The sequence below is a fragment of the Saimiri boliviensis genome, chromosome 16, assembly GCF_048565385.1.
Source record: "Saimiri boliviensis isolate mSaiBol1 chromosome 16, mSaiBol1.pri, whole genome shotgun sequence".
In the NCBI taxonomy this organism is placed as follows: Eukaryota; Metazoa; Chordata; class Mammalia; order Primates; family Cebidae; genus Saimiri; species Saimiri boliviensis.
Window position 1 is genome coordinate 88213341 of NC_133464.1, and position 20431 is coordinate 88233771.

At 46.5% G+C, this 20431-nt stretch overlaps 1 protein-coding gene across 11 annotated transcripts in view; it reads left to right on the forward strand.

The window, feature by feature from the left end:
• Positions 1–3520: 3520 nt before the first annotated feature.
• The window catches only part of LOC101027545 (U6 snRNA-associated Sm-like protein LSm5), a 38349-nt gene continuing 21438 nt past the window's right edge, over positions 3521–20431 (forward strand). For 6 of the 11 annotated variants that reach the window (XM_074387945.1, XM_074387951.1, XM_074387950.1 and 3 more), the window contains exons 1-4: positions 3588–4110; positions 5940–6007; positions 13982–14486; positions 14727–14820. In XM_074387945.1, the coding sequence (XP_074244046.1) occupies positions 3685–4110; positions 5940–6007; positions 13982–14486; positions 14727–14820 (1093 nt within the window). In that variant the 5' untranslated portion in view covers positions 3588–3684. Of the gene's footprint in view, positions 3554–3587; positions 4111–4636; positions 4871–5256; positions 5613–5939; positions 6008–13981; positions 14487–14726; positions 14821–18169; positions 19134–20431 lie in introns of those variants that run through there. The other 5 variants (XM_074387953.1, XM_039473414.2, XM_074387946.1 and 2 more) reach the window with 5 other exon arrangements.

Below are 20431 nucleotides of genomic sequence, written 5' to 3' on the forward strand. Positions count from 1 at the left end.
ATTACAGGCACGTGCCACCATGCCCAGCTAATTTTTTTTTTTGTATTTTTAGTAGAGACGGGGTTTCACCATGTTGACCAGGATGGTCTCGATCTCTTGACCTCGTGATCCACCCGCCTCGGCCTCCCAAAGTGCTGGGATTACAGGCGTGAGCCACAGCGCCCAGCATTTTTTTTTTTTTTTAAGATGGAGTTTTGCTGTTTGTTGTCCAGGCTGGAGTGAGATCTCGGCTCACTGCAACCTCAATCCCCCAGGTTAAAGCGATTCTCCTGCCTCAGCCTCCTGAATAGCTGGGACTAAAGGCGTGCACCGCCACACCTGGCTAATTTTTGTATTTTCAGTAGAGCCAGGTTTCACCATGTTGGCCAGGATGGTCTTGATCTCCTGCCCTCATGATCTCCCTGCCTCCGCCTCCCAAAGTACTGGGATTACAGGTGTGAGCCGGTGTACCCAGCATTTTTTCTTTTTTTATTACAATAGTAAGAAAGTGCTGATGTTACATTAAAGATACTTTTGTTTCATTAAAGTATTATAAACAATTTCTTTGTTTTTGAGACAGGGTCTCACTTTGCACCCAGATGCTGGTGTGCAGTGGCACAATCATGGTTCACTGCAGCCTTGACCTCCTGGGCTCAAGTGATCCTCCCACCTCAGCCTCCTGAGTAGTTGGGAATACAGGCATGCACCACTTCTGGCTAATTAAAAAAAATTTTTTTTTTTTTTGAGATGGAGTTTCGCTCGTTACCCAGGCTGGAGTGCAATGGCACAATCTCGGCTCACCACAACCTCCGCCTCCTGGGTTCAGGCAATTTTCCTGCCTCAGCCTCCTGAGTAGCTGGGATTACAGGCACATGCCACCATACCCAGCTAATGTTTTGTATTTTTACTAGAGACGGTGTTTCACCATGTTGACCAGGATGGTCTTGATCTCTTGACCTCGTGATCCACCCGCCTCAGCCTCCCAAAGTGCTGGGATTACAGGCTTGAGCCACCGCGCCCGGCTTAATTTTTAAAATTTTTTCCCATTATGTTACCCAAGTTGGAATAATTTTTTTCTTAATGTACTACTGCACTGTGCTAATCGGGAATTAACAATGACAGGTAAAATGTACAAGCTTTTATTAATGTGCCAGGTACAATTCTAAGTGTCGTATGTGTGGGGTTTTTTTTTTTTTTTTTTTTAGACGGACTCTTGCTCTGTTGCCCAGGCTGGAGTGCAGAGGTGCGGTCTTGGCTCACTGCACCCTCCACCTCTTGGTGTGGTCTTTGCTCACTGCAACCTCCACCTCCTGGGTTCAAGTGATTCTCCTGCTTCAGCCTCCCAACTAGCTGGGATTACAGGCGTGAGTCACTGTGCCCAGCCAATTCGTTTAATTCTCAAAAAAAAAACAAAAACTTAGGTATTTCAGTTACATTTTTAAAATAATAAAACTGAAGCTGAGTAACTTGTCTTTTTTTTTTTTTTTTTTCTTTGAGATGGAGTCTTGCTTTGTCCCCCAGGCTAGAGTGCAGTGGTACGATCTCGGCTTACTGCAGCCTCTGCCTCTGGGATCTAGCGATTCTCCTGCCTCAGCCTCCTGGGTAGCTGAGATTACAGGCACATGCCACCACACCCGGCTAATTTTTCTATTTTCAGTAGAGAAGGGGTTTCTTCATGTTGGTCAGGTTGGTCTCAAACTCCTGACCTCAGGTGATCTGCCCGCCTCGACATCCCAAAATGCTGGGATTACAAGCTTGAGTTACTGCGCCCGGCCAGTAACTCATCTATTAATATGATCACACAGCTACTAGTGATAAAGTTATGATTCAATGTCAGGTCATCTGGCCCCTTTGCATAGTCTTGTTCATAATGTTGTGACTTTACATTAGCCAGGAGTCCTGAATTATCAAGATTTACAATGAGCAACACTATCTTGTTGAACAATGAAGACTTTATTTCCCTAAATGTTCAACACCCTTCGAAATCATGGCAGCATACTGAGGTGAGCGTTTTCATTGGCACTTGAACCTGTTCTTCTTGCCATTATCAGGAAAAAGAAGCATTACCCAATTTAACCTTTGAACAGTATCAATGACAAAAAATTGTGAAAAAGATACAGATTCATAAAACAGATGGCACGTGGCTAATGAGCTTACCATTTAAAGTTTTTGTGAGAGCTCTAAATTTTCTCTATGGAGCCCTTCTTCACGAACTCAGTGTACTACTACTGGCTTTTAACCCAACCACCTTTAAAAGAAAAAAGATACTTGCAATTTACAGCAGTCATTAACATGATAACAATACGTGCAATTCATTTATTTCCAAAACTAATAAGGGCCTTAAAAATGTGGTATTTGGGCCGGGCGCGGTGGCTCAAGCCTGTAATCCCAGCACGTTAGGAGGCAGAGGCGGGCGGATCACATAGTCAAGAGATGGAGACCATCCTGGTCAACATGGCAAAACCCTGTCACTACGAAAAATACAAAAAATTAGCTGGGCATGGTGGCGCGCGCCTGTAGTCCCAGCTACTCAGGAGGCTGAGGCAGGAGAATTGCCTGAACCCCGGAGGCGGAGGTTGCGGTGAGCCGAGATCGCGCCATTACACTCCAGCCTGGGTAACAAGAGCGAAACTCCGTCTCAAAAAAAAAAAAAAAAAAAAAAAAAAAAAAAAAAAAAAATGTGGCATTTGGCATGTCCATGAAATACAGCAGTAAGTAACATGCAAAGGCTTAGGCCGGGCGCGGTGGCTCAAGCTTGTAATCCCAGCACTTTGGGAGGCCGAGGCGGGTGGATCACGAGGTCGAGAGATCGAGACCATCCTGGTCAACATGGTGAAACCCCGTCTCTACTAAAAATACAAAAAAAAAAAAATTAGCTGGGCATGGTGGCGCGTGCCTGTAATCCCAGCTACTCAGGAGGCTGAGGCAGGAGAATTGCCTGAACCCGGGAGGCGGAGGTTGCGGTGAGCCGAGATCGCGCCATTGCACTCCAGCCTGGGTAACAAGAGCGAAACTCCGTCTCAAAAAAAAAAAAAAAAAAAAAAAAACATGCAAAGGCTTACACAGCACTCTCATCAATACATGAACATGCTTTCATCTTAGATCAAGCTCATCCAACCCACAGCCCAGAACGGCTTTGAATGCAGCCCAACACAAACTCATAAATTTTCTTAAAACATTATTATTGGCATATTGTGTGTGTGTGTGTTTTAGCTCATTAGCTATCGTTAGTGTCAGTGTATTTTATGCGTGGCCCAAGACAATTCTTCCAATGTGGCCCGCGGAAGCCAAAAGATTGGCCACACCCTGCGTTAGATGGTTAAAGTCTGATTTTCATTGAGTCAATCTTTGCCTTTACCATACCAAAGAAGTGAAAAGGGGGCTCGATGTGTCTTTAAAAAATCCCATTAACCGTATTTCCAGACGTACGGCCAGGTATTTCATCAACTTCTATCCAAACCAACATCCTCAGTTGTAATCCCACTGAGGACCGCCGGGGCGAGACGAAAGCGGCATCGCTTCCATCTTTCCGTGGTCTTGGAAATGGTTCAGCACCATGACGTCCGCCGAAGACGTAGGTGTAGACGAGGAACAAAAGAGAAGCCCCTCGTGGAGGTGGCCTGCGGGACCCGCCCTCCCCGGGCGCCCGGCGCCGTCTGTCCCCGAGCGCGCTCCCCCCGGGGGCCGCAGCGGGTGCGCCCCGCGATGGAGCGGGCAGTGGAGGGAGCCCCCACGGAGCCTCCACCCACTGCGGAGGACCAGGAGACGGCGGCGGGCGGCGGGCAGGCCTGGGCAGGGCCGGCGCCCCGGGACGCCCCAGGGCGGGCCCCGGCCCTTCCGACCCGCCGGAGCCGAGCTCCAGGGGCGCCCGCGGCTCCCTCCATCTTGGCGGATGGAGGCGGGGAGGGCGTCTGGGGCTCCCCACCGTCGCGCCCGTCCCCTGCGGCCCCGCGGACGCAGACGCCGGCAGCCGGGGCTGCTCCCTCGGCCGAATGGCAGCGCCCAGTCGGGGCTTCCCGGGGACAAGTTTCCCGGCCCCACGGGGTGTGGGGCCGAAGGGGTCCCGAGTGCCCACAGCCGCTCCGACAAAATGGAGGACGTCGTCTCCTCCTGCTGCAGCCATGGCGGGAGGTGGGGGCCTGCTCCCCACGGGGCGCGGCGAGGGTGGAGGGGCCTCCACCGCCCCCGGCGCGCTCAGGGTCCCACTTCGCCCGCGGCCCCGAGAGCGCCCTCGGCCCCACTGCAGCGCCTCCCCGGCCTCGCCCCTCGTGGGGGCCTTCAAGGAACTGGACAGGGAGGGCTCCGGGGCATCGAGGCCGCGGCTCTCCTCGGGCAGAGGCGTTGGGAGCCGCTGCCGCGGCCTGGGCACCCTGGCTCGGGCGAGGGCAGGCGGCCCCGCCGGAGTCTCCCGGGCTGTCTAGGTACCGGAGAGCCCCGGGCCCCAAGGGGCCGAAGCGAAGCTGGTGCGGCGGGCAGCGAATCCCGGGCTCCTGACCCTGGCAGACCCTAGGGGTGGGGGCGGGGGACCGGCGGGGAGGGGACGCGGCCGAGAGTCGAGGGCCGGCGGAGGCGGGAGTGGAACGGCAGGGCCGGGGGTGTGGCCTGCGGCTGACGGACAGCCCTTCGGACCACCCCACCGAGGGGGGGTCCTGAAGGACGGCCGTCGGAGCCAATGGGCGTGCCCGAGACGCCCCGGCCCGCCTCCCCCGCCAGCCAACGAGCGCGCGGAGGGCGGGGCCTCCCCGGGCTCGGCCGCGCCGCCACCTCCTCCGCCTCCTCCTCCTCACCAGCGCTAAAGCCGGGACTGGACCGAGCGGAGTTGTGCGTGTCGCCGGAGGGGGGTGGGCCGGGGGAGGGGAGGTTCGTTCCGCGGAGCCGCAGCCAGAACCGGGTGAGGCTTATCCCCGCTGTCTTTCCAGTCCGGGGCCGCCGAGAGTGGGGGTGGCTGGGAGCGGCGCAGCCTCCGGAGGAGGAGGCGGAGGCGGAGGCGACTGGGGAGGCGGAGATGGGTGAGGGCAGCCTCCGGAGCCTCCCACCGACCCGGGATTAATACCCCGCGGCGCGGCCGCCGTCGCCGCTGCCGCGTCGGGGCCTCGGGCGCAGCTCGGGGCCGCTCTCATGTCACAGGCGCCTCTGTGTGCGGCCCGAGGGGCTAGGAGAGTGCGGGCGAGGCCGGGAGGGCTGGGTGAGGCGGCCGCCGGCGGCGGGGGTCGCGGGGCCGGCGGGGCGGCGGGGCGGCGGGGCGGCGGGGCGGGGGTGCCGGGGTGCCGGCCGCCCGGGGAGGTCGCGGGGCATTTTCCTTTCTCTCCTGCGGGGGGCGGGGGAGGGGCGCCCCGGCCGGGTCTCCGCGCTCGGGGCCGCGCTGCCACCCAGCCCGCCAGAGCCGAGGTCCCCAAGTTTTTCGGGGCGAGGGCCGCTGCCTCCGCCCCGCCGGGTCCCCTCGCGCTCTTGTTTTCCCTCGCGCTGCGCGGCTTTCACTCTTTGCTGCTTATCTGGGCGAGATTAATGGCGGATCTGGGGCCTGTCGTAACTGCAGGGGCCCCAGGGCAACTTCTTGAGGCCACCGTGGGCCCAGCGGTGACGCCGCCTCCCGTTCCTCTGAATAGGACTTGGTGTGACAGAGATGACGCTGGGTGGGCAAATACAGCAGGGAATACAAATCCTTTGCTGGTGTCAAGGCAACGTTTTCCCTTCCCTCTCCGCTCCCGGGACCAGGCTCGGATCCCCGAACCGACTCTCTCCCCACCACTGCAGTTGGACGAAGCACTTTTAGCTTTGTCTCCTCCTTGCGGTTCCTATAGTGCTTTTTTTCGACTTGGTTTCTCGGCATCATTACGGTTGGGGAGGGTAGTAGGGCCCAGGAACTCCTTGGATTCTTACCCCATTGCCACCTCCTGGTGTTGGGTTGGTTATGCATCCAGGTTGCTTGTCCCGAAATTGTTTTTCATTTCTCATTCTAGGATCAAGAATCACCTTCAAGCCAACGTCGTGAAGCTTTGGCAGAAATTAAGAAGGAAATACCTCCATTGTGAGTCTTTTTTTACCCTGCTAGGTTGTCTAATATAATTAGTGCAATAATAGGGTGTTCTTCCTGAGGGATTTTCGTTTGTGTTATCTTGAAGGCCCTGACCTTCAAGCTAATTGCTTGGGTGGCCCTGTCCCCAGAGCCAGGCCATGGTAGTCCTTGGGAAGGCATGGGGAGTGCTGGCATTTATACCACGGGAACTCTCTCAAGTTCCAAAACAAGATTTAAAGTTAGCTCTCGCGCGCACTCTCTCTCTTTTTTTTTCTTTTGAGGCGGAGTTTCACTCTTATGCCCAGGCTGGAATGCAGTGGCAGGATCTCAGCTCACTGCAACCTCCGCCTCCCGAGTTCAAGCGATTTGCCTGTCTCAGCCTCCCGACTAGCTGGGTTATTGACGCACGCCACCATGCCGGCTAATTTTTGTATTTTTAGTAGAGTTGGGGTTCCATCATATTGGTCAGGCTGGTCTGAAACTCCTGACCTCAGGTGATCCACCCACCTAGGCCTCCTAAAGAGCTGGAATTACAGGCGTGAGCCGCTGCGTCTGGCCAGTTAGCTCTCTTTTAAGTGCCTTGCATTTAACAATTTTTTCTTTTCTGGTAGATTGAAAAAACTTTTTTACAGTTGGATTAAAAAGAAACTACAGAGTAATCTGTTGTTTTGACATTGGTGTTTGCCGTATATTTGAGGAAGACTGTTGTTTATGTACCCTGTCAGTCCTCCAGGGAGCATCACATGAGGAGATAACATAAACTAGTTGTCACCCTATTCCTAAGATTGACCACTGAATCTGACTGGCCTGATCTTTCTCTGTTGGTTTTTGTCTTCGGGTTTTTTTGCTACTAGACAGTGATCTATGTGTTCATTTTGGTACAGTACAATTGCCCTTTCTCTGTCAGCTATTAACTTAATGGTTTTAACACCAATGCTTGTGTGAATCAATAATTTCATTAGGAGCAACAGAATGATTTTCTTAAGCTCTACTTCTACATTTGTTGTTTTGTTTTGTTTTGTTTTGTTTTTTTGAGACGGAGTCTCTCTCTGTCACCCAGGCTGGAATGCAGTGGCGAGGTCTCAGCTCACTGCAACCTCTACTTCCTGAGTTCAAGCGATTCTCCTGCCTCAGCCTCCCAAGTAGCTGGGATTACAGACATGCACCACTACACCTGACTAACTTTTGTATTTTTAGTAGAAACAGGGTTTCACCATATTGGCCAGGCTGGTCTGGAGCTGCTGACCTCAGGTGATCCACCCGCCTCCCAAAGTGCTGAGATTGCAGGTGTAAGCCAACGCACCCATTCTACTTCTACTTTTATTATCTAGGATTCAGTTCCTGCCAATTTTGTCCTTTCAACCTTGATCAAACAGTTTTCCATTGGTCATCAAAAACAAACTTGTGACTGGGCACAGTGGCTCGTGCCTGTAATCCCAGCACTTTGGGAGACCAAGGTAGGCGGCTTGTCTGAGGTCAGGGGTTTGAGACCAGCCTGACCAACATGGTGAAACATCATCTCTACTAAAACTACAAAAATTAGCTGGGTGTGGTGGCGAGCACCTGTAATCCCAGCTACTAGGGAGGCAGAGGCAGGAGAATCACTTGAATCCAGGAGGTGGAGGTTGCTATGAGTGCAGAGATTGCACCTCTGCACTCTAACCTGGGCGACAGAGCAAGACTGCATCTCAAAGAAAAAACCCAAACAAACGAGAAAAACAAACTCGTGATTTGTTTATCTCCCGTAGTAGTATTCCTGCCTTCCTTTTACCCTTGTTGCTTTCTGCTAACTTCTTTGCTCTTATTTGCTTACATTTCGCAGCACACCTCTTTAATTAGTTAAACTTAAAACTGTGTCAGGATGTGGCAAAGTGGCTGGGCACAGTGGTTCATGCGGGTCATCCAACCACTTTGGGAGGCTGAGGTGGGTGGGTAGCTTGAGCCCAGGAGTTCCAGTGTGGACAATATGGCAAAACTCCGTCTCCGCAACAGATATAAAAATTAGCTGAGTGTGGTGCCACACACCTGTAGTCCCAGCTACTTAGGAAGCTGACATAGGAGGATCTCTTGAGTCCAGGAGGTTGAGGCCGCAGTGAGCAGTGATCACACCACATACTCCACCCTGAGCAACAGATGGAGACTGTCCCAAAAAAATGTGTAAAGTGATCCCAGCACTGTGACTTACTTGTATAATCCCAGCACTCAGAGGCCAAGTTAGGAGGATTATTTGAGCCCAGGAGATGGAGTCTTGCAGTGAACTGTGTGTGTTCCATAGCATACCACGCTGGACAACAGAGCCAGACCCTGTCTTAAGAAAACAAAAAAGCCTGTTCTATAATGTTTGGGATACACACAGGCATGCAGTTAATGGGAGATATAATTGTCCCGCCCCTCCTAACCTGAGATACATAATTCTTATCCTCTTCATTTTTTCCTTTATTTCTTGATATTTTCTCAGCTTTATCTTTTAACTCTTATTGCTAAATTTTTCATTTCTGCCACTAAGATTTTAATTTCCAGCAGTTCTTTTTATATTAGAAGTGTTGGCTAGGCATGGTGGCTCACACCTGTACTCCCAGCACTTTGGGAGTCCGGGGAGGGGGGGTGGATCACCTGAGGTCAGGAGTTCGAGACTAGCCTGGCCAGCATGGTGAAATCCCATCTCTACTAAAAATACAAAAATTAGCCAGGCATGGTGGCAGCACCTGTCATCTCAGCTATTTGGGAGGCTGAGGCAGGAGAATCACTTGAACCCAGGAGGCAGAGGTTGTAGTGAGCCGAGATCACACCACTGTACTCCAATCTGGGTGACAGAGCGAGACACCATCTATAATTCTTTTTTTTTTTTTTTGAGACAGAATCTTACCCTGTCACCCAGGCTGGAATGCAGTGGTGTGATCTAGGCTCACTGCAACCTCTGTCTCCTGGGTTCAAGCGATTCTCATGCCTCAGCCTCCTGATAGCTGGGACTGCAGGTGTGTGCCAACACGCTCAGCTAATCTTTGTATTTTTGGTAGAGATAGGATTTGACCATGTTGGCCAGGCTGGTCTTGAACTCCTGACCTAAGTGATCCACCCTAGAGATAGGATTTGACCATGTTGGCCAGGCTGGTCTTGAACTCCTGACCTAAGTGATCCACCCGCCCCAGCCTCCCAAAGTACTGGGATTATAGATGCAAGGTGGGTGGATAGCTTGATTCCTTTGGAAAAAAAAAAGGTTTTATTTAAAATTTTTTATGGGTATATAGTAGTTGTTATATCTGTTACATAATTATTGCCTGATTTATTCGTGATTAAGAATTGAGAACTGGCTGGGCACGGTGGCTCATGCCTGTAATCCCGACACTTTAGAAGGCCAAGGCTGGTGAATCACCTGAGGTCGGGAGTTAGAGACCAGCCTGACCACCATGGAGAAATCCTGTCTCTGCTAAAAATACAAAACATTAGCCAGGCATGGCGGTGCATGCCTGTAATTCCAGCTACTTGGGTGGCTGAGGTAAGAGAATCACTTGAGCCGAGATCACGCCATTGCTCTCCACCCTGGGCAACAAGAGCGAAACTCCATCTCAAAAAAAAAAAAGAATTGGGAACTAAGAAGCAAATTGGAAGAGTCAGAGTGGGGCTTTCAACTTGAAGCTTAATAATAGGATGATCTTTTGGTCAATTGATGGGGAACCCCATGGGTTAATATTTTTAGGACTTTCCTTTTTTTCTGTTTCTTAGTTACGCAGGGAAGAGTCTTGCTGAGAAAACTTCCAGAGAAGTTTGTTGCCTGGAATATACAGGTCTGGATGCCAGCTCTCTGGGAATCAAGTAGGAAGGGGGACATTTCATGGTGTTGAAACATTCCCCAGTGCTTGGTGAACCCAAGACTTAGATCTTTATGTTCTATCTTGTCAAAGAAAAAATGCTTAGAATCTATGCTAGGATTGGGAAAGGCCTGCCACCATCAGCATGATGGGAGGGAAGAAATCTGTCAACCTCCTTTTTTAGCATCTGCCCATCCTGTTCCAGGGGTATCTGGTGCTATATATTCCTGAGCCTACAGCATAAATTAGAAATTTTTTTGGCTTTTCTTCACTGTTGTAGACTCTGGCTATCTCAGGTTGGTAGTTAGTTAACCATTCATCCATCTCTTCTTCAGCTTATAAAATCATGTTGCTTTTGTTTCTTCTCTTGTTCTTCCTTTCCTTGTGGTAGTACTGTTAGGGGAGTTTGGAAGGGAATGAAGTTAGTTGTATGTGATCAATCGGCCTTTTTTTTTTTTTTTTTTTTTTTTTTGAGATAACGTCTCTTTACTCTGTCACTTAGGCTGGAGGGCAGTGGCTCATTTTGGCTCACTGCAACCTCTGTCTCCTAGGCTCAAACAATCAGCCTGCTTCAGTTTCCCAAGTAGCTGGGACTACAATCATGTGCCACTATGTCTGGCTAATTTTGTATATTTTTTGTAGAGATAAGGTTTTGCCATGTTGCCCAGGCTGCTCTCTAACTCCTGGTCTCTAACACATAGGCCTCCAAAAGTACTGGGATTACAGACATAAGCTACTGCGCCTGGCCCAGTTTGCTATCTTAATCCCTGCTAGGCTACTGATTTCTAAGTAGAGTTTTGTTTTGTTTTGTTTTGTTTTGTTTTCAGAGATAGGGTCTCACCCTTTGCCCAGACTTTAGTGCTGTGATGCAGTCATAGCTCACTGCAGCCTTGAACTCCTGAACTCAAGTGATTCTCCTGCCTCAGCCTCCCAAGTAGCTGGGGACTACATGTGTGCACCACCATTTTGAGCTAATTTATTTTATTTTATTCTATTTATTTTTTATTAATTTTTGAGACAGGGTGTTGCTCTGTTGTCCAGGCTGGAGTACAGTGGTATGGTCATGGCTCACTGCAGCTTTGACCTCCTGGGTTCAAGCCATCCTTCCACCTCAGCCTCCCAAGTAGCAGGAACTGCAGGCATGTGCCACCATGCTCGGCTAATTTTTAAATTTTTTGTGGAGAAGGGTCTCTCTACTTTGCCCAGGCTGTTCTTGAATTCCTGGGCTGAAGCCATCCTCTCACCTCACCTCACTTCCCAAAATGCTGAGATTACAGGCATGAGCCACCGTACCTGGCCTTTGGTTTTTTTGTAGAGATGAGTTCTCACTGTGTTGCCCAAGTTGGTCTTGAATTCCTGGACTCAAGTGATCCTCCTGCCTTGGCCTCCCAAAATGTTAGGATTATAGGTGTGAGCCACCATGCCCAATTTAGATAGTAATTTTGTACCTAGTTCCTGCAACAATTCTCTTGCTACTTGAGGTGGTAGTTCAGTTAACACTTCTTTTTCTGATCTCATTACTTTAGTTAGTACATTCAGAATCATGGTACACCTTTATATCTAACTTTAAATAGGAGTGCTTGTATACTCAACTATGAAGTGTCTCTGAAAGTGGTCTACAAGAAGAGAGCTAAATATAATAGGTCAAAGTACATTTATTCATGTCTTTGTTTTAGTGTTAACTCTTTATCTTTACCCCTAATTAAATATCCTGTTAAATTTACAATGTCATTACTCATCCTCTAGAGATAGTTTGCATTTAAGCATTTTGCTTGTGTTATAATTTGTGTGTGAATAAGATACCACAAGAATACTAGATAAATATTTAAAATTAGGCAGTTGCTAAAATCCTAGGATGTAGTGATATAGCACAGTATTTGCCTAAATACCTTTTATTGGAAAGGATTTTTTGTTTTTGAGACAGTCTCATTGTATCACTTAGGTTGGAGTGCAGTGGCATGATCTTGGCTCACTGCAACTTTCACCTCCTGGGTTCAAGCAATTCTCTTGGCATCAGCCTCCTGAGTGGCTGGGACTCCAGGCACATGCCACCACGCCTTCCCTACAAAAATACAAATATGGGCTGGGCCCAGTGGCTCACGCCTGTAATCCCAGCACTTTGGGAGGCCGAGGCGGGTGGGTCACGAGGTCAAGAGATCGAGACCATCCTGGTCAACATGGTGGAACCCCGTCTCTCCTAAAAATACAAAAAATTAGCTGGGTATGGTGGCGCATGCCTGTAATCCCAGCTACTCAGGAGGCTGAGGCAGGAGAATTGCCTGAACCCAGGAGGTGGAGGTTGCGGTGAACCGAGATCGGCCATTGCACTCCAGCCTGGGTAACAAGAGCGAAACTCCGTCTCAAAAAAAAAAATACAAATGTTAGGGTTTTGCCATGTTGGCCAGGCTGGTCTCAAACTCCTGGCCTCAAGTAATATACCTGCCTCAGCGTTCTACAGTGCTGGGATTATAGGCATGAGCCACTGGACCTGGCCATAATTTGATATTTTTTACACTCTCTGATATGGACGAGTCAGTATGCCAGGAATTTGCATGTCTACTCATCTCATTAAAAACCTTAAAGCTGTATGTTATCCCCGTTCATAGTTCAGAAAACTAAAACTCAGTGAGGTGACGTAATTTGCCAGCTGCCACATAGCGAATTGAAAGCTAAGGGCAAGGGATCACTTGAGCCTGAGAGGTGGAGGTTGCAGTGAGCTGAAATGGTGCCACTGTACCTGGTTGACAGAGTAAGACCCGAACACAAAAAAAAAAAAAGAAAAAAAATTGAAGCCAGGACTGTCATGGCTCATTCCTGTAATCACGGCACTTTGAAAGGCTGAGGTGGAGGATCACTTGAACTCAGGGGTTCAAGACCACCCTGGGCAACACAGTGAGACCTCACTCACCTCCACTAAAAGAAAAAAAAAATTGAAACTTGAGAACAGTATGTATAATCCCATGTATTATTTCTGTATATTTACGTACATTCCAATTATACTTAATTTGCCTTCTTGCAGTTGAGATAGAAGTGATTCTTACACATGATCAATTTCATTACCACCTCTGTACATGTCCTTATCTCTCATCTGCTTAAGATTGTCCGTGTTCCATCAGTTACTCTCTTCCAGATTTTTCAACTATTGTTTCTCTGCTAGATTCTTTCCTTCATTGTAGTTTAATGCATAGTAAGTATACAAAATGTTGAGTATTAACAAGTTAAGAATTTGGGGCTAGGCCAGGTACCATGCATGGCTCGGGCCTATAATCCCAGTACTTTGGGAAGCAGGAGGATTGCTTGAGGCCAGGAGTTTGAGACCAGCCTGAGCAATGTAGTAAGACCCCTGCTCCAAAAAAATTATGAAACATTAGCTGGGTTATGAAGGCAAGAGCCTGCTGTTGTCCTAGCTACTTGGGAGGATTGCTTGAACCCAGGAGGTTAAGGCTGCAGTGAGTCAGGATCGCACAACTATACTCCAGCCTGAGCAACAGAGTGAGACCCTGTCTCAAAAAAAAAAAGTATCTGGGGCCTAGTGTTAGAGCCCTGAGTTTAAGTCTTACCCCAAGGCTTATCTGGAACAATTTAGTTAGCTTCTCTAGGTCTCAATTTCTTGAACTATAGAAGAGTAAATTATACCTGCTATTATGGGGTTTTGAGAATTTTACTTTCTGTAAAAAGCCCATAGCATAGTATCTGGCATAAATGGACTTACTGCTTTCTGTACAAGGATAAAAAAAGATGCAGAAAGATAATCACATAGTTATTTTGGAAGAAGAGATTTTGAAAAAAAAAAAAGCCTTGGTAAATAGGGCCATATCATAAACACTGTAGTAAATAAACGCATATGGAATATAAGTGATTATATTGGGACCCTAAGTTATTGGTATTGAATAAAATTATTTTGTTACTATTTTCTAATTCAAAGGAAGACATTTTTTCACTATAAAGAGTGACTAAAGTGAGTCCCATAAATTGATTACATTTTTTTAAAGAATTATCAAGATCGTATAATTAATTTCCATTAAACTCTGAAGTAAACATTAGTTAACAGTAGAGGAAAAAGAGAATGGATGTCAGGTATCAAATAAATAAAACAATTACTTGTCCTATTTTGTTGTAGCAAAATGCAAAAACCGTAACATACTAGGATTTTTCTTTCTTTTCTGTCTCTTCACAGGTTCGTTGGCGTGGATAAAGGTTCAGTGGGAGGATTAGAATTGACTGAACAGACTCCTGCTTTATTAGGAGATATGACCATGGCAACTACTCTCATGGACATAGGAGATTCATTTGGTCATCCAGCTCATCCTTCAGTCAGTAGATCTAGAAACTCACCAGTGGAAGATGATGACGATGATGATGATGATGTTGTATTTATTGAATCTAGACAGCCTTCTTCAGTTTCTGCTCCAGCAATAGCTGATCAAAGAAACTTTAGATTTATGTCATCAAAAAATGAAAAGCCACAAGGAAATTATTCTGTAATTTCTCTTTCTTCAAGAGATTTGGCATCTCAGAAAGGAAATAGAAGTGAGACAGTTGTTATTGATGATGAAGAGGCCATAGAAACACATGGAGGAGTGGAGAAAACTTCTTCCTGTTTTATTGAATGGGGACTTCCTGGAACTAAAAACAAAACCAAAGACTTGGATCTCTCCACTTCCAGTCTTTCAAGAAATAAGGTAAATGCAGAAATGGGTAATAGTGGTATCACTACAGAATTGACTCTGAAATACCTTATTACTAATGTTACAACCTTAGAAACAGGTATAATCTCTGTGAATGCTGGGCAAGATATGAACATGATGATTACATATAAAACATCACTATAGAATACCAACTTGGGAGATGTCGCTAAAGGACCTCAGTCAAGTACATTTGGTGTTAATATACAAACATACACCCCATCTTTAACTCCACAGACCAAGACTGGAGTAGGACCTTTTAACCCTGGTAGAATGAATGTGGCAGGAGACATGTTTCAGAATGAAGAATTTGCAACTCATCATAGTCCTGGTAAGCAGTAAGTGGTATTATTTTCTTTCTACCTCAGGTAAATAAACCTTTGGGTGTTCTTTTTAGTGCTCATATCTATTTTATTCACATCCTATGTATAAAATATTTCTCTTCACTTTCTTTTTTTTTTTTGAGACCAAGTTTCACTCTTGTTGCCCAGGCTGGAGTGCAATGGTGTGATCTCTGCTCACTGCAACCTCCACCTCCTGGGTTCTAGTGATTTTCCTACCTGAGCCTCCTGAGTAGCTGGGATTATAGGCGCCTACCACCACGCACAGCTAATTTTTGTATTTTTAGTAGAGACAGGATTTTACCATGTTGGCCAGGCTAGTCTCAAAGTCCTGACGTCAGGTGATCCACCTGCCTTGGCCTCCTAAAGTGCTGGAATTACAGGCGTGAGCCACCACGCCCAGCCTTTGACAAGTGCATGCCATATTAACCTGCTAATTTTTTTTCTTTGGTAGAAATGGGACTCTGTTTGGTACAGTCTAGTCTATTAGTTTAAAATCTATTGATTTTAAATGGAATTTTTTTTTTTTTCGAGACAAAATCTCACTCTGTTGCCCAGGCTAGGGTACAATGGCCCAATCTTGGCTCACTGCAACCTCCACCTCCCAGGTTCAAGCGATTCTCTTGTCTCAGCCTCCCAAGTAGCTGGGACTACAAGCGTATGCCACCACGCCCAGCTAATTTTTATATTTTTAGTAGAGATGGGGTTTTGGCCAGGCTGGTGTTGAACTCCTAGCCTTGTGATCCACCCACCTCGGCCTCCCAAAGTGTTGGGATTTCAGGCGTGAGCCACCGCACCCGGCCTTGAATGGATTTTTAACCTTTGTATTATTACTTAATAGCATTGTACCTTGGTTATTTGGAAAATATTGGTTTACTGGATTATTCAGATCCTCCTAAATGTTGACACTTTATACAAAGTTTTCAAAAATTCTCTTTTTTTTTTCCTTCCACCAGTGACATCCCTCAGGAGGTCCTGGAAGTATGTGCATCAAGTTTTCAAAAATTCTGATTTTCACTTGAAAGCTCAAATTTTCTCATCAGCAACAAATACTCTGTTTTCTTTAAGTGATAGACTCTTTTGATTTATTTTTAAGAAAACATCTCCTAATAGTCACAGTTTGTCATTCTTTCAAGTAAAAATGATATTCCGTGAAAAATGGCTAGTTCAGCTTATAGTCCAGCAACTGTGCAAGCACTTTTCTGCTTTTCAGTAAGATAACCTTTGTACTTTGGTGTGAAACAGAAATGCTTTAGGCATACTACCCAGTTTGTCATACAGAAAATTAAGATTTCAAAGGCTAAAATTTCGTGAAATTATTAATAATGTTTTCTGTTTGACCAAAGACATCTGTAGTAAAGATGATTTTTGTCCCTGGTTCCTGGAAGAGAGACTCTTAACTCCTTGAAATTTCCAAGTGTCTTTGCTATATTCATAAACCCGTTGGATCATACCTGAATTTATACTAAGAGATGAGATGACTCACAGTGGGGTTTAGACACCAAAAAGACCAACTATGGGATTAGAAACTTGGGTCTTTGAGCCAGCCCAAAGTCTGGGAGGGGTGGGGATCTGGAGCTGAGTTCAGTCATATGGCATGAGTCATGCCTACGTAATGAAACCCAAGTAAAACCACTCTAGACTTTGAAGCTCAGTGCACCCCCTTGGTGAACACATCAGTATGCCAGGATGGTGATGCTACTGCATCCACTGAAAGCTGGCCCAGAACTTCTGCATTTGGGACCCTCCCAGACCTTGCCTTATGAGCCTGTTCATTTGGCTGTTCCTGATTTGTATCCTTTGTTTAAAAAAACAAACAAACATAAAACTGTAAATGTAAGTATAGAGCTTTTCCTGAGTTCTGTGAGTCATAACAAATTATCCAACCTTGGGAACCCTCCCAGATTTATGGCCAGTTGATTAGAAGTGCAGGTGGTATCTGAAGTGACGGCAGTCTTGTTGAGAACCATGCCTTTACACCTGTGGAGTCTGATGCTAAATCTGAGTACGTTAGCAGCAGAATTGTATTTCATATATACCAGTTGGTGTTGGAATAACATCCATAAGTGAATTTATTTTTACAAATGCATGCTACTGAAAACTGCTAGTACAGTTTAGTTCATTGCGAGTGACTTTGCATTTCCATCATTAGTGCAAATGCCACATAGTGCAAAAAGCAATAAATCTTGGTATTGCTATGGAAATAGTTTGACTTCACACACTCCCTTTTGTTTCTTTTTCTTATACAATGCTGAATACAAGTAATAGACTATAAAACTTTTTCTTGACCTTGGGGGAAGCATTAATATATCATTATATTATTAGATCATATTAAATATAATTATCTGTTTTGTTTTTTGTTGTGTTTTGTTTTGCTTTTTTTTGAGACATACTCTTGCTCTGTCACCAGGCTGGAGTACAGTGGCTCCATCTCAGCTTACTGCAATCTCTGCCTCCTGGGTTCAAGCAATTCCCCTGCCTCAACCTCCACAGTTACAGGCACACACCAATGTGCCTGGCTAATTTTTTGTATTTAGTAGAGAGCCCAGCCATAGTATAACTATCTCTGTTAATGTTGATGTGTCATTTAAAAGTAGGCTGGGGTGGTGGCTTACGCCTGTAATTCCAGCACTTTGGGAGGCCAAGGCAGGCAGATCACCTGAGGTTGAGAGTTCAAGACCAACCTGACCAACCCTACCAAAAATACAAAATTAGCTGGGCGTGGTTGGCATGCGCCTATAATCGCAGCTACTCGGGAAGCTGAGGCGGGAGAATTGCTTGCACCTGGGAGGCAGAGGTTGTGGTGAGCTGAGATTGTGCCATTGCACTCCAGCCTGGGCAACAAGAGTGAAATTCCATCTCAAACAAATAAATAAAAGTGGCAGAGGTGGGTAGATCACCTGAGGTCAGGAGTTGGAGACCAGCCTGACCGATATGGTGAAACCCCATGTCTACTAAAATTACAGAAATTAGCTGAGCGTGGTGGCATGAGCCCGTAGTCCCAGATACTCCGGAGGCTGAGGCAGGAAAATCACTTGAACCCAGGAGGCGGAGGTTGCAGTGAGCCGAGAGCAGGCCACTGCACTCCAGCCTGGGTGACAGAGCGAGACTCTGTCTCAAAAAAAAAAAAAAAAAAAAAAAAAAGGTTTGTTATTTGGGGTAGTTTCCACTGTTCGCAGTTACAGTGTTTCTCATAAACATCTCTTAAGTTTGGCACCCTTATTTTCTTGAAAAGTTTCTAGAAGTAGATTTGCATTCAAAATGTCAGCATATTTTTAAAGCATGTGATGGTTAATACAAAATTCTCCCTACCACCAAATTGTGTTACTTTTCTTGCAGCATGAGAGTTCTGTTTTGGCCAGGCACGATGGCTCATTCCTGTAATCTCAGCACTTTGGGAGGCCGAGGTGTGTAGATCACCTGAGGTCGGGAGTTCGAGATCAGCCTGACCAACATGATGAAACCGCGTCTCTACTGAAAATACAAAAAATTAGCCGGGCATAGTGGCAGGCACCTTTAATTCCAGGTACTCTGGAGGCTGAAGCAAGAGAATCGCTTGAACCCTGGAGGTGGAGATTGCAGTGAGCTGAGATCACACCACTGCACTCCAGCCTGGGCAACAAGAGTGAAATTCTGTCTTTAAAAAAAAAAAAGTTGCCGGGCGCGGTGGCTCAAGCCTGTAATCCCAGCACTTTGGGAGGCCGAGGCGGGTGGATCACAAGGTCAAGAGATCGAGACCATCCTGGTCAACATGGTGAAACCCCGTCTCTACTAAAAAATACAAAAAAAATTAGCTGGGCATGGTGGTGCGTACCTATAATCCCAGCTACTCAGGAGGCTGAGGCAGGAGAATTGCCTGAACCCAGGAGGCGGAGGTTGCAGTGAGCCGAGATCGCGCCATTGCACTCCAGCCTGGGTAACAAGAGCGAAACTCCGTCTCAAAAAAAAAAAAAAAAAAAAAAAAAGTTGGCCGGGCGTGGTGGCTCAAGCCTGTAATCCCAGCACTTTGGGAGGCCGAGGCGGGCGGATCACGAGGTCAAAAGATCGAGACCAGCCTGGCCAACATGGTGAAACCCCGTCTCTACTAAAAATACAAAAATTAGCTGGGCATGGTGGCATGTGCCTGTAGTCCCAGCTACTCAGGAGGCTGAGGCAGGAGAATTGCTTGAACCCGGGAGGCAGAGGTTGCAGTGAGCCGAGATTGTGCCACTGCACTCCAACCTAGCGCCTGGGGACAGAGTGAGACTCTGTCTCAAAAAAAAAAAAAAAAGTCATTTTTTTTAATACTGTAAACATTCCTAAACAGTAGGCATATTTTTTAAAGCTTGCTAAACTGAAAGATGATATCATCATAATTTATATATCATTGACCATTTACAAATGTATTTGAAATTTTTAAATGAGTTTTCTCAAATTCATGTCTGTCATCCATTTATTACTATATACATGTCTTATTAATAGCTAAACCTGAGACAACATAGAAAACTTGAAATCTCTATATAGAAGGATGTGTTAAAAGAAATGAAGGTGTTAAAGACTTTGAAATAATGTCCATTGAAACTCATCCTTTTGAGTCTATTTTTACTTATTTTTTGAAACAGGGTCTGGCTCTGTCGCTCAGGCTGGAGTGCAGTGGCATGATCTCAGCTCATTGCAGTCTCAACCACATGGGCTCAAGCCATCCTCCTACCTCAGCCTCCCAAGTAGCTAGGACTACAGTTGTGCGTGCTACTACACCTAGCTAATTTTTTTTTTTTTTTAAACAGAGTCTTACCTGACTCTGTCATCCAGGCTGGAGTGCAGTGGCGCAATTTCGGCTCACTGCAACTTCCGCCTCTCTGATTGAAGCCATTCTCCCTCCTCAGCCTCTCCAGTAGCTGGGATTATAGGCACGCGCCACTGCGCCCAGCTAATTCTTCTATTTTTTATAGAGATAGGATTTCTCCATGTTGCCCAGGCTGGTCTTAAACTTGTGAGCTCAAGCCATCCACCTGCTTTGGCCTCCCAAGTGCTAGGATTATAGGCATGAGCCACTGTACCATGCCTGTTTTTCTTTTAGTCTTTTACTATTTGTTTTATAATCATTTCCTATGTTTTATGTATTTATTGCTTGTTTTAGAGATCATTCAAGTTTATTTTATTTTATTTTGAGGCAGTCTGTCACTCTCTCGCCCAGGCTGGAGTGCAGTGGTGCAATCTTGGCTCACTGCAACCTCCACCTCCTAGGTTCAAGCAGTTCTCCTGCCTCAGCCTCCTGTGTAGCTGGGATTACCGGTGCACACCGCTGTGCCCAGATGTTTTGTATTTTTGGTAGAGGCAGGGTTTCACCAGATTGGCCAGGCTGGTCTCAAACTCCTGACCTCAAGAGATGCACCTGCCTCAGCCTCCCAAAGTGCTGGAATTACAGGCATGAGCCACTCCACCTAGTCTCATGTTTATTTATATAAGCATGAATTCCATCTTACATAAATAAAAGCTTTTTCATGGTTTATAACTAAGATGCCGTGCTATATATTTATTTTATGTTTTAGTCTTTAAGACCATTTTTCATTTTCTGGAGTAAATTAATGTTGTATATTTAATGGTGCATTTGGGTAAATT